The sequence below is a fragment of the Choloepus didactylus genome, chromosome 5 (genome assembly GCF_015220235.1).
Source record: "Choloepus didactylus isolate mChoDid1 chromosome 5, mChoDid1.pri, whole genome shotgun sequence".
Taxonomy (NCBI): Eukaryota; Metazoa; Chordata; class Mammalia; order Pilosa; family Megalonychidae; genus Choloepus; species Choloepus didactylus.
The window spans coordinates 26,343,834-26,359,166 of NC_051311.1; the positions used below are offsets into that span (position 1 = coordinate 26,343,834).

The 15,333-nt window shown below is 37.8% G+C and overlaps 2 protein-coding genes across 6 annotated transcripts in view; one reads left to right on the forward strand and one right to left on the reverse strand.

Annotated features, from left to right (window-relative positions):
• The window catches only part of DIP2C (disco interacting protein 2 homolog C), a 555,699-nt gene that overhangs the window by 97,654 nt on the left and 442,712 nt on the right, over positions 1 to 15,333 (forward strand). Inside the window, exon 1 of one of the 5 annotated variants that reach the window (XM_037835694.1) lies at positions 11,412 to 11,428. The exons of the other annotated variants lie outside the window; for them this stretch is intronic. The gene's annotated coding sequence lies outside the window, so the exon portion shown is untranslated. Of the gene's footprint in view, positions 1 to 11,411; positions 11,429 to 15,333 lie in introns of those variants that run through there. 5 annotated transcript variants of the gene reach the window in all.
• LOC119534726 (uncharacterized protein C4orf19-like) lies at positions 11,834 to 12,707 on the reverse strand. Its single transcript, XM_037837341.1, is given in 3 exon segments — positions 11,834 to 11,974; positions 11,976 to 12,393; positions 12,526 to 12,707. Coding segments are annotated over 3 exon segments (741 nt in total).

Genomic DNA, 15,333 nt, shown 5'->3' on the forward strand with positions numbered 1-15,333 from the left:
ACAAAACAAAACAAAAAAACAGTTTTTAATGACCCCTTAAGTAGTAGTTTTGAGGCTTTTGTATGTTTAAGAGTCAGCTGTGCTGCTTCTGCCCCCAGGAATTCTTATTCAGTGGGCCTCCAGTGGGGCCAGTAATCAATTCTTTAACAGGCTGTCACTGTTGTCAGTGAGCCATAGGTTGAAAAAACAGAATTTGAAGGTTTCAGATAACTGAGTATTTTGTTGGACTGAACTACAGGAGTTCCCACCTTGGGTGATTTCAACCTGAGGGGTGGTGTCGGTTGTTGCTACCAGCATTTGGTATGTAGGCAAAAACCCCTAAATTCTCTGCGAAGCATGGGACAGGAATTGTCCTGCCCCAAATACCAGTAACGTCCCTGATTGATAAACACTGTTGAGATTTAAGGCTGTGTTGCCTGGCCTCGGATAAGCCAGTTGATTTCCCTATATGTTAGTTGCGTCATCAGTCAAATGAGAGTAAATTTACTGACCTGTCACAGTTTTTAGGAGAGTTCATTTGTGTGAAAAGCTTGACCCTTAGTAAGCATTCAACACATGATAAACTGAGTCTGAATTGTTTTTATAACATCTTTGAAGCTAGAAGGAATTCCACAGGTTATGTATTTTGACTGATGCTTTACAGGTGTGGAATCTGAGGCGTCTGAGTAGTTAGTGTTTTTAATCTCTGCTTAATGAGTGGCAAACTTGCATGGCATTGGAATGGCACAGGTCCTTAGAGAAGTACACAAATATATAGAGAATGTCCTTTCTCTAACCCTCTTTCAGGTTAGAAAAGGCAAGAATTCCTGCCTTAACTAATCTGGGGTACCCTGCAGCCAGAAGAGAAAAATGGGGTTATTTACGCCTACCGAGATTGTTTGCCTCCTTTGATTTCTTTTACCTGATGTGAAAATGTGCAAGGACTGAGGCAGGCATAATAAAAGCACATTCATTCCTTCTTTCTTTTCCTTGGAGTTGGCATTCAGATCACTGTGGGTAATCTGAGCAACTGAAAACGTCCTTTAAGCAAATCATTTTGTAAGGGGAATGGCTTAGGTTTTCTCAGTTACACAGGGACTTGGCAGAGGTGCCACAATAGAATTGATGTTACAGGAATCTTTCTTTCCTTGTTGAGTAAACTAACGCTTCTTGCCAGTCCCTGGCAGGTCCCACATTGAGATGTACCCTGTTCAGAGAGCATATTCTGGAACTGGAAATCTGTTGCATGGCCTGACTTGAGCAGAACATAAGGGTTAAAAGGTCTGTTTTCTCATAATCGGCTTCTGGGAATTCATAGACCAATGCTTCTCAATCTCAAAACTTGAAGAATTATCTGGAGAATGTGTGAAAACACAGATTCCCAGGCCCCACCCCAGAGATTCTTATCCCATCAGACTAGAAAAGGGCCTGAAAACTTTATAGTTAACAAGCTCTCCCAGGTGATGCTGATGCCACTGCACCACCTGTAAGTAGCTCTGCCCAGACCGTCCTCCACTATTGATCTGAAAGGAAGATGTGTGCATATATATATACATTTTAATTTGTATGAAACTAAATCAGAAATCTAGGAACTCTCGATCCTATTGTTATAAACTTCCTTTAGAACTGTTTTCTATATAAAACGAGAGTGAATGTTGTAGATGAGACAATCAGCATGCAACTCTACTTTTAACCGTTCCTGAGCTTCAGGCCATGCACCTGTTCTCTCACCCATTTCACACATGTGAATATTTTCAAGACCAGGGAAATCATGTGGTGAATGTTTTAACCAAGGCCAGGGAAAGTATGCGGTTAAAACTGATCACTATTGCAACCACTGCAGTACGCAAACCAACTCCAAAGTTCACATATACTGAGAAAGAGTCACAAATTTATAATTTTAAAACTATTAAGTGTTAAACCAACAAGTAAGCAAGTAACTAAACTGTGTCTCAGGTAAAACCTGACTTTTTTTGGGGGTAGGGGTGGGGATGAGGGAGAGAGTGAAGAGTATACATTTGTTTCTTTCCTTGAGGTTTTGAATATGCTCAAAGCAATGAGCAAATATATGTAAATTATAATCCTTTCTGTGGAGGGAATATGGAAATCTCTCTGAAGTATCCCTAGGAGGAATAAGAAGACTTTGAAGGTTGCTTCCTTCCAGAACCATTAGCAGAGCTCATTGTACCCCTTACAATGTTATAGTATTGTCTCAAGTCTCTTAAGGGGGCATAGAGGATATAAGGTACAGATGGGAGAATTTATTTCAGATGTCCATGTCTTTTGTAATAAGACTTCAGTGAAGAGACTTTGCCTTGTTTTTGTTTCTGGGGTTATCTGAGAACTGAGTGCCCCCCACCCCATCCTGGGAGAACTTCTTCCCATCCTCATATCCTTCTTTAACAACATGGTTAAATTCAATGCTTGAATTTTAAACACAGCTTTCCATTTTTTAACAGATATATTTAATATTTTATTTGTGAAATTTTATGAACCAGTTTATTCTTGGTTGTGACTGATTAAATCCCTTAACAAGGTAAAGCAAAACACACACAGAGGCTGTCTGGAAAATCCTGAGATTAAAGAGAATAATTTGGGTAAGGAAGAGAACACCCGTTTAAAATAGCCCCTATACAATTTATAGTGCTATTGGCCCCTTGATCCTTCAGATCTAGGATGCTTGAAGTCATAAAGATGTTTGTATTTCAGCCTTTAGAAATAATAATAATTTGACTACTCAAGTACCAATAGGCCAGGCACTAATCTAGGGGATGGGGGTTCAATAATGAATAAAACAAAAACCCCTGCTGCCCTTGTGGAACTTGCTTTTTTTTGTATTAGATCTTTAAGAATTAAATAAAAGCATATAATGTCTTGTGGTTGAGAGTAAGTGAAGTGAAAGGAAGTGCTCAGATTTTCTATTGCTAAATCAAAAAAGGCTTCATGGAGGCAAAATTTTAGGTATTGCTAATGAGAGAGGGCTCTTGGTAGTGATGAATTTCAGACATGACTTCTGAGAGATTTTTAGGGATGAGTAAGGTGGATGAATCCAGTTTGAGATGGGAGAAGTGGATAGCTTGGGAACTGCCTCAGGATTTCTGGCAAAGGGCTTTAATAAACTCTTGGAACCCTGGGACTTCATATATTTCAATTTTATGTGTTGAACAAAAACTAGCAGTCCTAGGGACTTTTCTTTCCACTATATCTGCATCTCAACAAATTCTATAGTTAATTTTATATTTGGGGAATATTAACCACTTTAATATTAGCCCCAGCAAAATTCACTCAGTCTCAAAAGGAATGCCAAGTTCATTGTCCACACTGCTTCCCACTAATATAAATAATTATGAGTTAGCTATAAATGATCAGTTTGATTTCTGTCTGTACTTTGTACTCCAGTCAGATTAGTCTAAGTAGCTGCTTAGGTGAAAACTAAACATTGCTTCATGTGAGAACGAAATTTGCAATTAAATTTTTATTTCCTTTTGTTATACTCTTAAACCTTGCTAAACTATGGGATTCTCAGGTAGTGTGTATTTTTTTGTTTTTTGTTTTTGTTTTTTTAGCTTTTTATTGTAACATTTCAACTCAGTTTCCCATTTAAACCACTTTAAAGAGCATAATTCAGTGGTTTTAATTAGTCACAATGTTGAACTACCATCACCAACATTCATGACACAGTATCAGGTAGTGTTTTTGATATTTGAGAGTGATATAATCAAGGAAGAAAGTGGTTGAAGGCTGTCAGGCCCTTTTCATTTGCAAAATATCATTCAGGTGGCAGGATAGAATTAATCTTTATTTTCACGTACAACCCAAGGAGCAGAATTAAAGCGGACTAAATATTAGCAACATATCAAGGCCAGTTATAAAAAATTATGATCAAGATCAGTTTCTTTACTGTTCTGAAGTACCTATAGCATCTTTTTCAAAATCACTAAGTTGGAATCCTTCTAAATTGAATTAATTGTTCAACAGTTTACTTTTGGAAAGCTAATATAATTAAGGAAGAAGTCATGATACTTGAATAGTGGCTTGAATTTAGTTGGAGATTAGAAAGTTTTAACAATCATATTTGTCTCTATTTTTAGCAGTTCTACATTAAATTTAGAGCAGTGAATCATAAGCTAAATGTGTTCTTGCCTTTTGCTTTTGTGACGCAATCCTGCTTTTGTTTATGTGTCCATAGGGGAAAGAATTTAAAGGAATCACTCTTTTGATAAGGAGATTTTTGTTTTGTTTTGTTTTGACTGTTAGTATTTTTAAAGGAAAAGCTAATAGTTCTTTTAATAAATGTGCTGTGCAGTGTAACTAGTATATTAGTTGCACCACTGTAAGGATTACCTTATCAAAATGCTGTATTTTTGTAATGTCTTTTGTATGTCGGATTTACTTGTATTATACCATGTCTTTCAACATAGAATGTGAATATTCAGAGGTTTGGGAGGAGTTTGTCTCCAGAAAGTCTATTCTGGATGGCCAGAATTGAATACATGTATTAATATATTTTTGAGATGATCTTTTTATGTGTGTGGTGTGTTCTTTCTTCAGTAACAGATTTTCTTTTGGTCATGGGAGGGAGATGTAGCAAATATTTTATCAGATTTGTTGATAAACATTTGTGTATATTCTAATGAAGAGATCTTGAAATTTGGGTTTTGCTCCTATAATCAGTATTCACTAGCTGCAAGCCCCAGGATCCTCATTTGTAACGCCCACATCCTGGGGTTGGAGTGGGGATGGTTTGTTAAAATGTTTAATGCTATGCACGTGTTCATTGTTCTCATTATAGATTCATGTATCTTAGTGAGAATGGTCTGAATGGGTCAGTAAATCTATTTTAGCTTTGTCTCAACCTGTAAAATGTTGAGAATCTAATTTTAGATCTTTATTTTCCCTTATCATTTTTGGGTTTATAAATTGATTCTTGTCAGAATTTCCCTGAGTCTCTGTTAATGGTCACAATAAGAGTGGAGAAACTGTTATGTGCTATTATAGAAGTACATAATTCTCAAAAGTAACCAAGTATGGAATGGGTCAGTGTAGACAGGTACCTGGAACACATGTGCGCAGACCACTGCCTTTTGGATGTGGCCTTGCAATAATCCCATACATGTTTTTATTTTAGTCCAGTGAATTATTAACTGCTTTCTAAGGGTAAAATGAACAGGGTAGAGATGGAGTATTCCTGTATTAAAATTGTTTTGCATATGTTAAGATGCCTTTTGAGGCAGGTCAATTCTTACTATAATGTTTTTAATAACTTAGACTTTTTGGAATCAACAAGAGGGACCTGAGAATGAAGTTCTAAGAGCTATAAAAACAAACCCTCCCCCCATCCCCCTACCCCCACACACCAAAACTTAAGTCTCGGTGCCCTCCACCCTTGTCCACCCTTGGAAAGGGGTGTGAGTGTGTGATTAGATGTAACTAGGATGTTGTATTGAGCCGTCCCTTTGCTGGCACGTGCCAGGCACAACAAAGGGCTCAGCTGACATGAGTTCTCATATTCTAGGTTCAGAATTCTCTCTCTCCCTCTCTCTCCCTACCCCCCTCCCCCTTCTGTGTTTTCATATCCTGGCTGCCTTTCAAATAACTGTTTGGAAAACACCTGCTGCCTGTTCAGACTTCTTAGTCTGAATCATCAGTGAAGTTCTTTCAGCTTTACAAACCCAAATCCCAGGAAACCATGATTATGTCATTTAGTAATCCTACAGTGTGTATCTGTGTGTGTTCTCCCAATTTTTGATGGGTCTCATGTACTGTGTGATATGTTTTGAAGTTATGGAAACATTGCTCTTTAAAGGTTTAATTTTTAACTTTTTTGTGGGGTGAATAGGAAGGAGCCCTTGAGTAGGAAGGAGCCCTTGCGTAGGATACTCTTCCTGATTACCATTCCAAATCACAGACGATAAACACGGCAGAGGCAGAGCACTCCTTTTGTGGTGAGCGGTAGTGACTACAGCTGGATCTCTTGCTGCCACTTCCTGAGGCCTCAAAAGGAGCATGTTGGGAAGTCTGAATGTGTTTTGTTTATAGTGGATTGAGCCTTGTTAGCCAATGAATGGTTCTTTATGCTGTATTTAATATCCTCAACATGGTAGGGCTGGAATAGGGAGGGTTTAACATGGCATTTCTTTCTATATTGATACAGGATTCATTCTGAAGAGAACTCAGAATCTGAAGGAGGAATGAAGAGAATGGATTTGTTGGTTTATATGTATTCATTCCATACTGCCAATGCTGTGTCAGATTCTGAGTGATCTCATAGGGGTAGACATTCACATTTAAATTCAGTGCTGCAGGGTGAAGCTGTATGAGTGAGTTGTGTGTTGTGGGAGCATGGAAGTGATTAGTATTTCATGAGGAGAACGTGGTGGGGAAAGTTTTTACAAATGAGAGAACCTTTGAGATAGGCCCAGAAAGATGAGTAAATAGGAATGGGCATGTCTTTAAAGGGGGTGCTGAATGTATAGGATTTGAGAGACTTTCTGAAAAGCAGTTCGTATTTACTGTTTTCATGTCTGTTAAATGAGTATAGGTTCTTCTTTTTTTAATTGGGCCTTATTTAGCTTTTTAAGCTTCCTTGTTTTAGTGTGGTAGTATAATTCCTAAGAAGGCATTTTTATCGCATGTAAGCATATATTATTTTCGTGGCAGGATAATTGACCTGCAAATATTAGTGAATTATCAAGTTACTTTTGAGAGAGAGCAGTATCCAAACAGAGGTGGAAAATGAAGTGAAACACATGTGCATACTTTACAAATGTTTGTTCTGTGTACTACAGACTTGATTTGTAATAACCTTCACATTCAAACCCAAAAGAGGATAATGGAATTTCATGGTTTCTAGTTTCATCTGAGAATTTACAAGAACAATCTTGCATAAGTAACAGTTTCTATGTTTAGGTCAATGCCACGGCAAGACATCAGTTTACCTTCTCTGTAATGATGCTTATGTGTTTTTTGTCTTTTGTTTTTGTTTTTTTTTTGGTAAGGAATTTAGACTTTATTAGATTTGGCAAGGGAATGCTGTGTGGCGAATTGAATGTCTTGGGGAATTCCATCCTCCTGGACTCTGTGTTAAATCTAGGAGATTTGGATTCTCGTGATTTCCTAACATTTCCAAAACTCAGAATTTGAGATAGTTGTAGAAATTGAGTTGTGCTGCCCCATTCCCCATTTTTGAGAAGGAAACATCACTCTTGGAACTAAAATCTTCAGTGTTCACACCGTGAAGATTGAGGTTATCGGACTTACCAATCAGCTTTAGTAAAGGGAGAAAGTTGTCATTTTCTGGGACCATTATAGCTAGGAGTGTTCTCATGTAATATAAACAGTTTTAAGAGTTTACCCTCCTGGCCAGGCAGGTGTTGATAATTCTCACAGCTTTCTATAAACAGCAAGAATTCAGCCATCTTTTCCTTTGATGCTTAAATCTTCTGTATTTTTTAAAAAACAATTTTATTTTCTGTGGCTTTTGATTTACTTGTACTTTGTATGCTTTTCAAATACTGATGGTCTTTTTCACCGCCAATGAATCCTTATCTTTTTGTAAGACACTGATACTAAAATGTGTGTGATAGCAAACCAACAGTTTGACAGAGAACCCCAGTGTACGTGGCCTGGAAGTAAGTAAAAATTTGATTTTCCTTTTGCCTAAATTTTGGTATGGCTGGAGCAAATCATGCTTATCCAAGACACAGGCAAGCCTCCTAAATTAAGTGAATGTATCTTATTTTTTCTCTAGTATACCTTTTTAGTTCATATGGGACAGTAGAATTTAGAAATGCATTTTTGTGGAGGAAATTAATTTCTGTAATCATGGAGAATTTTTTTGATACCTAAAAAGAAAAAAAAAAATAAATATTTATATAATTGAGGCCATTTTATTAAATAAATTGCATTTAAATATGAAAGTATTAAAGTTGAAAGCTCCTTATTTGATTTTTAAACTTTAGGAGGTGTGGTATGTTCGGGTTTAAATATATTTGTATTCTCAACAAATGCAGCTTTGAAGATGTTAGGCACTCAGTACTAGTTTGGTTTTCTGTTTTTCTTTTTAAGTCCTATTGCTTTGCATCTATAACACTGTTAGTGATTAATATAATTGTCAATGATGTAACACTTGAGTCCTAAGTTTAAAGTTAAACATGAACAATCTGTGAATGTGTAAGGTGACCTTACATGGCAAAAGGGATTTTGCATATGTGATTAAGGATCTTGGGATAGGGGAGATTATCCTGGATTATCTAGGTGGGGCTGGAGTAATTACAAGGTTCCTTATGAGAGGGATACAGGAGTGTCACAGTCAGAGGGGGGAGATGTGGTGATAGAAGCGGAGGTCTGGAGTGCTGGGGGCTGAGAGCCAAGCAGTGGGGGCAGCCTCTAGAACCTGAAAAAGACAAGGAAGCAGATTCTCCCCTGGAGCTGTCAGAAAAAAACACAGCCCTTCTGACACTTTGATTTTTAGCCCAGTGAGACTTCTGAACTGGAAGAGACTAGATACATGTTGTTTTAAGCCATTAAATTTGTAATAATCTGCTGCAACAGCAGTGGGAAACTAATATAGCATTTCTTTTTTTAATCTGTCTTTTAAAATAACTCTTTTAACAACCTTTTGTACACCTTAAGTTTTAATGAGATGATTTCTAGGGAAGAATAGATATTTAACCTAGAGAGGAAAAGAAAACTGGACAGAAAATAGGATATCTCATCTGGCTTATTTGCTAATCCTCACTCTTTTTTCTTTCTTTCTTTCTTTCTTTTTCTTTTTTTTTAAATTATATTTCAGTCACAGTTTGGTTTATACATTGTAGGTAAAGCAGAATCTCTTAAATATGGTATTTGAAACCATATCAGACTTTGGTGGAATAGTTTTTCGGGTATAATCAGAGAGAGAAACAAATCCTGAAATAGCATTAATCAGTGTTTGAGTTTGGGGATACATAATCTGTCCTTTACTATATGAAACAGTAAGATTGCTTAATTTGCTTTATTTTACTATTATGTATTTTATAATAAACTTTGCCTGTTTCATGCTGACATTAGGCTTGTAAAAATTTAATGTGAAAATCCAGTATACATTTTTTTCAAGAATCTCCTACATAAAATTGTTATATTTATCTGATTGTAAATTCTTCTGTTTTACTGATAGAATTGTTTACTCATTCATCAGATTACCCTTATCATTGAAAAGATTATCAAGAGGCAATTTAGATAATAGTTTGAAGCTGCATGTGGTAGAAAGAATGACTATGCAGAAGGAATGTCTAGTTGATCATGTTATTGTGACAGGATGGAGATTAAATCAAAAAGGTTTCTGGTAGTGTGTTCAACCATCTTGGATTTAGCACTGAAAATTCTGTGTCCCTGAACTTGTCAGTTTTGAACAAACTAGAATGGTTGATCACCCTAGTTCCATATCTATAGCATAGAGTGTCTTTTCTTACAATACCCATTGAAAATTACATGCCGCTAATTGGTTTTATTTTCAGTAAGCCCCAAATTAAGTGACATAGTGGTGTGTATGTGGTTTTGTTTTTGTTTTTATTCTTTAAAATATAGCTGTGTGTTGAAAGGTAGTCTGATAAAGCAGATTTTTTAGTTTGGAGAAAGTGTGGTTATCATCTAAGGAACAGTGAGCTAGAGAAATGAAGTCTTTTATATTTAGTGAAATACTTTTTCTTTCAGTTGAAATCAGTAAAATTAACTTTCCCATTAGCTCTATTTCTTTTGTTTTCTGAAGCATTTTAAATCCTGTTAAACTTGTAGATTCTCTTTTTTTAATTCATTTTTATTGAGATATATTCACACACAGTCATCCAAATGTACAATCAGTTGTTCACAGTACCATCATATAGTTGTGTATTCATCACCCCAATCTATTTTTTGAACATTTTCCTTGTACCAGAAAAAGTGGAAAAAAAGAACTAAAAAAAAAAAAAAAATTAAAGAAGAACACCCAAACCACCCCCCCCACCCTATTTTTCATTTAGTTTTTTGTTGCCGTTTTTCTCCTCATCCTTCTTGATGTCTTTTTCAGTTTAAAAATGTTGATTCTGTGATGTTACCTATAGCTATTTCTTTATATACCCTAAGTGCTCAAGCAAGTTGGTGATAGAATTCCAGGGTTGTTTTTTATTTTGTCATATAGGGTGTGGAGTAGGTTCTTGCCTAATTGTTATTGAGCTAACAATCTTGAAACATCTATGTTGCAAGCAATATTAATTTTATCAAGAACCCTGTATCATTGATCTTGTCACTGCCACTGTCATTTTAGAGATAAGAAAAATGAGGCTTACAAGCAGAAGTGGCACAGCTGCCATCTAAGCCCTAATTGCCAGCCTTCTAGCCAGTGGTTTTCTATCATAACCTGCAATAATGAATCAGGTCTGGCTCTAGGTAGAATTGTCTTTGCATTAATTCCTTTCCATTCTCCAGGGCATTCCATTTGCTTCATTGTAGTGCCTCATGGAAGTGCTCTGGCCCACTGAGAAATGGTGGTTAATGATGTAATGTTATTGTGCTATGGTATTATGGCTATTATAATTTTGTTACAATTGCAGAATCACCCTTTTCTCTTTTGTACTTGCTTAGAAAAGGAAAATATAAGCATCTTCTGTGAATTCCTGGACTAAATCCTTTCCGGGAAATTTAGCAGGGGGAATTTAATACAAGGACTTGAGTGCTTATAAAAGCCTTGAAAGGACTGTAGGAATGTACTTAAGACCATAGAAGCCAAAATGTATCTTTCAACAGAGAACAGCTAAAATGGTCAGGAATGTGTTCTCTGCCATACTTCTGCATTCCACATAATGTTAGTTTGTTGAGTATCCTAGCTCCATGTGAGTCTGGAAAATGTATTTTGTTTTTTAGTTTTAGGTGACATTGAAATTAAGTCAATCCCTAGCATCCATCTGTAATTATACACAGCTCCTAGCCTTTACATAAACTATTGTAGTTATAAAAGTGGTGGCTTCTCTGAAAGATTACAGAAAAATTCAGAGCATCTCCATTTTTCTCAAATGCATTTTGACATTTGAAATAGAAATGGTGAGTTAGACATTTAAGAGCATAAAACATTCCATTTATCACTCTGCTATTCCAAACTTCATTAACTTAAAAACCCAAGTATGACACAAGCAGTTTTAAGAATTATTTTGGCCAGCCTCTGCAACCCCAAAGGAGATTAAAAAGTAATAATTAAAAAAAAAAATTAAGGTCAAAGTGTCTTAATATCACAGCTCATGACTAGCCATTTGTTTACTGATGACTTCTCCACCCTGAAAGCTGCTGAGGTTAACTGGCTGTCATATGAATGGTTAGTTATTAGTTCCCTGGGTGATTGAACCTGAAGGTAAGTCATGCTCTGAGTACAAATTAGGCACTTTCTTTGGTGTAGTCACCATTTCCAGGTAGCATCCAACATTTGACTTCCAAAAACAAGGTAAGAAATTTATTGTCAAATAGAACGCTCTGTGACTTCGAGCCCTTGGGATTCAAGATTGGGATTTCAGCAAATCAATATCTTTTCCAGATACTTTGGGGAGCTTTGAGGGTTGGCAAGTAGGTTGTTTAGTTTCAGGATTTGCTGTGGACATGGGTGCATTGGCCCACTCTGATTTTTTATTCTAGTGTCCCAAATGCTAGCCCCTCTAAATAGAGTGTGCCAAATACTTAAGAAGCAGTAGGGCACACGTACTGCCAGAAGAGATGCTGGATGTAAACCTGGACAGGCTGCCCAGAAGTGTGTGCTGGTAGAATATCAGCCCTAAATCTAAGGAGCAAAGGCATCCCTACATGCTCAGCTATGTCCAGACAATAGCTTACTTGCCTACACAAACCGCCTCCCCTAATAGGCCTCATTGACATCTTCTCCTGCAGCAGCAGCTTCTAAAGCTGCAAGGGCTTCTGCCACTGCTGTGTGCTCGGCCATCGTCTTTCCATACCAGTCTCCATTGGAGCCGTGGACATCCTCCCTTCTGTTTCTTGTTATCAGCCACAGGCATAGCATGAGCAGGACCCATCTCCTTAAAGTAGACACTTAAAACCTCTATTGTCAGGGCCTCATTTAGTGATTCCCAGCTTCTCTTCATGGAGAAGGGTGTATTCAAATCATGTTCCCCTTCCGTGGGGTGAATTCTCTCCAGGGGCTCATCCTTAGTGTGGTTCTGGAAAAGACAATCCTTTTCTTCACGAGCATTGTTGTCTCCTACTGAGCCCCAAAGCTGAGGGTAAGATGTGGCTGGTATCTGTATGGTGTGGTTTTGTACTTGCAAGGCATGGCTTTCCTCCTTAGAACCTCTGTTTGGGATGACTAAGGTCTCTTTTGAAGCAGGCAGTACACAATCCTGTTTCCCAGCACCTCCTCCATCGAGGAAGGGTTGAGTTGAGTGAATGTTGTTTGCAGCACTGTGACACAGCATCAGGGTCTGTGCCATTGATGGTACTGTCAGCCTTCTCCATACAGGACCCTCTCCCCTCGGTCTCCCCTCGAAGGACAGGTCCTCAGGGAAGCCGGCAGGGCACCTGCGGACTGGCTACCTGCTTCTCTCGGCTCTCCTCAAGCCCTCATTCTGAAGGTGGTTCACTGCTCTGTTTGCCTGTTTAACAGCATCCTCTTCATCTAACTTGCAACTGTTTACTTCATTGACATAGCCAGGGAAGGGCAGTTGAACTGGATCAAAGAGATGTCTTTGAATCATTTTACAGCATCTGTACCCCATCTGGATTATTGTTCGCTACCATCTGTTGTGGAAATTGTCCATTAGGTTTCTCTGTAAATTTAACTTCTCTTCCTTACCAGCTTTTGAACTCATCAGACTTTTCTGTCTGGCTTTGTTTTTTGCATTTGCCTGATTATCTGGAAATGTACTGAATCTTTGGATTGGGGATGCCAGTAGTTTATGCTTGCATGACTTTTATATGTGAAGCAATCAAGTGTTGTTTTAACACTAAAGAGGTGATTGGCTAAAAGAAAGCCAGCTTTTTGGTTGTCTTCTAACCAAACAAGGAAGTAAATGAGTGTAGACTAAAGTAAATTCATCTCAAAGTATGTCAGAAAACTTGAAGGATGAATAGTCTTCTAGTGGTGCACAGTTTTTCATGTTAATATGTAACATAAATTTTGGCAAAGCTGACTACCAACATGTGGTTCATCATAGAAGAAAGTCACACCTGGACAAGAGTTTTTTGAGCCTTGGAAAATGTCAATTTAATAACCCAACTTTATTACAGAAAGGGCTTTGAGTAGAAGGAAAGTATTGTTTGTAAGCTTGACTTAGTTATAAAATTGTCTTATTGTACACAAATCATGGTGTTTTATTGTCAGCATGTAAAATGGGGATAATGATATTCTTCTGACCTCACTGAATATGTGTGAGACCAAAATGCGATTTTATGTGAAAATGCTTAACGTATAAAGCTGTACAATTGCTGAAGAATATTAGGATTACGATCATCCTGCTATCCTTTTTGTCTTGAGTCATCTTCATTTTCTTAATGTCAGGCTACAGGCCATTTCTCTTACTAGCAGCACTTTCCCAGGACTGGAAAGGAAGAGGGGAGGAAAGAGATTGTGCTAAAACCTAACTAAATGATTTTACTTACTGTTCTGATGAATGCTTAGCTGAAGAAGGTAGAAAAGAATGACCCAAGTGGAGTTTGTAGTAAATGAGCATTCTTGGCAGGAGAAGTGCTACAGTAGCCAGCGCGGAGAGGGCCAGTGGAGCTGCCCATTCAGCAGGAGCAGATGGCCTCTCTACAGAGAGGTCATGGCAGACAGTCTGGGGCTCCGGGCTCCCATCCAGGGAGATCTGCCTTCTGATGGCTTCTGAGAAGGAAGACCTTGGCCATTGTGATCTTTGCTCCAGCCTACCTCCTCACGTTTCTTCCTGAAAAACTTCCAGCCCTTCAAAAAGAAATGCATTAATTTTTATGGCTTACTGGCTTTTATTCCTTTCCTTTAAGGAAAGATAATCTGATGTTCAAGATATTCTGAAACCTTTGGGAAATTGTGGCCTGAGCTACCTCACTTCTCCTGACTTCCCCCATTATCTTTGAATAGCTAAAGCAACTGTCCTGTCACTTATTAGAAATCTGGGAGTCGTTCTGTCTCCCTTTCACTTATCCTGTACTTCCTGATAAATGGACCATGTATCACTGTCTGTCACTGCCTTGCACCACTGGAGGATTCTCTCAGTCTTCTGGCCTCTATCCTCCACGCTGCTGACAGAAATGATATCTCTTGAAAGGAATCTCATCATGATATCTCTACCTAAAATTCTTAAATGTTTGATATTCTTGAATGTTATCAAATTGGAATGTTCTGATCATTATCTAATTACTTAACTCTGTGGTCCCTCTTTGAGTGTTGATTCTGTGTAAATATTCTTTGGTTTAAGCTGTTTTACTTAGGAACCAAAAATACTGGAGTAAAAATTATGACCTAAGCTATAAATAAAGTTAGTATCAGTTATCTAGACCTGTGCCAAAGTGGATGCTGATTTATAGTCACACTCTGTGGATGCTATTTTTGGGACATGCTCCAGATTTTCTCTTGTATATTGCTTATGATGAGCCCCCCATTCTCCACCCTCAGTCAATTAATCCAAAATTCGCACTTGAGCACACAATTGAAGTTTGTCCCTCCCTGTAGAGTACACTTTGCTGTTAAATAAAAGTATTATCTCTTCCTTGGCTTTTCCCCATCTCCGACCTCAGAAAACATTGTTTTCAGTGCATTTCACTTTCTTACATGTTGGGCTGAAGCAAGTGCAAGTTCAACAGGCAAGCTTTAAGCAAGCCATAAAGAGCAAACCTTAAAGAGCTCATAACACAACCCTTCTGTTACATAGTCCGTTGCTAAAAGCCCATGGTGTGCCAGGCACTCTGCTACTCTCTCCATGTGTTATTTCATGTAATCCTTACAACCTTACCATACTAGTATTATTACTATTTGATTGAGGCAACTAAGGCTCAAAGAGATGAACTGATTTAAGTGTATATATAGCTACTAAATGGCAGAATCAGGATTGTCTCTATTTGGACTCCAAAGCTGACTCTGATACTCATGAAGCAAGTTGCTTTTGCTTAGGTAGCTTTTCTGTTAATTAATACTGTGATTTGGAGCTTACCCTTTCCAAATAAGCAGCATTCAATCTTTAGCAACTCTGTTAATCATTTCAAATCAAATCGTTTCCCTTTTATTTCTACTTACTGTTTCTAGTTCTTCATCTTAAACTAAAGGGTCACTGCTTGTCCATAAACGTGCCATTTTGTAATTAAGGTGAAAGTTTGCTCCCTTTTGGGGGGCTGTATATGTGGACTATGGCCAAATGAGTGAAACACAGC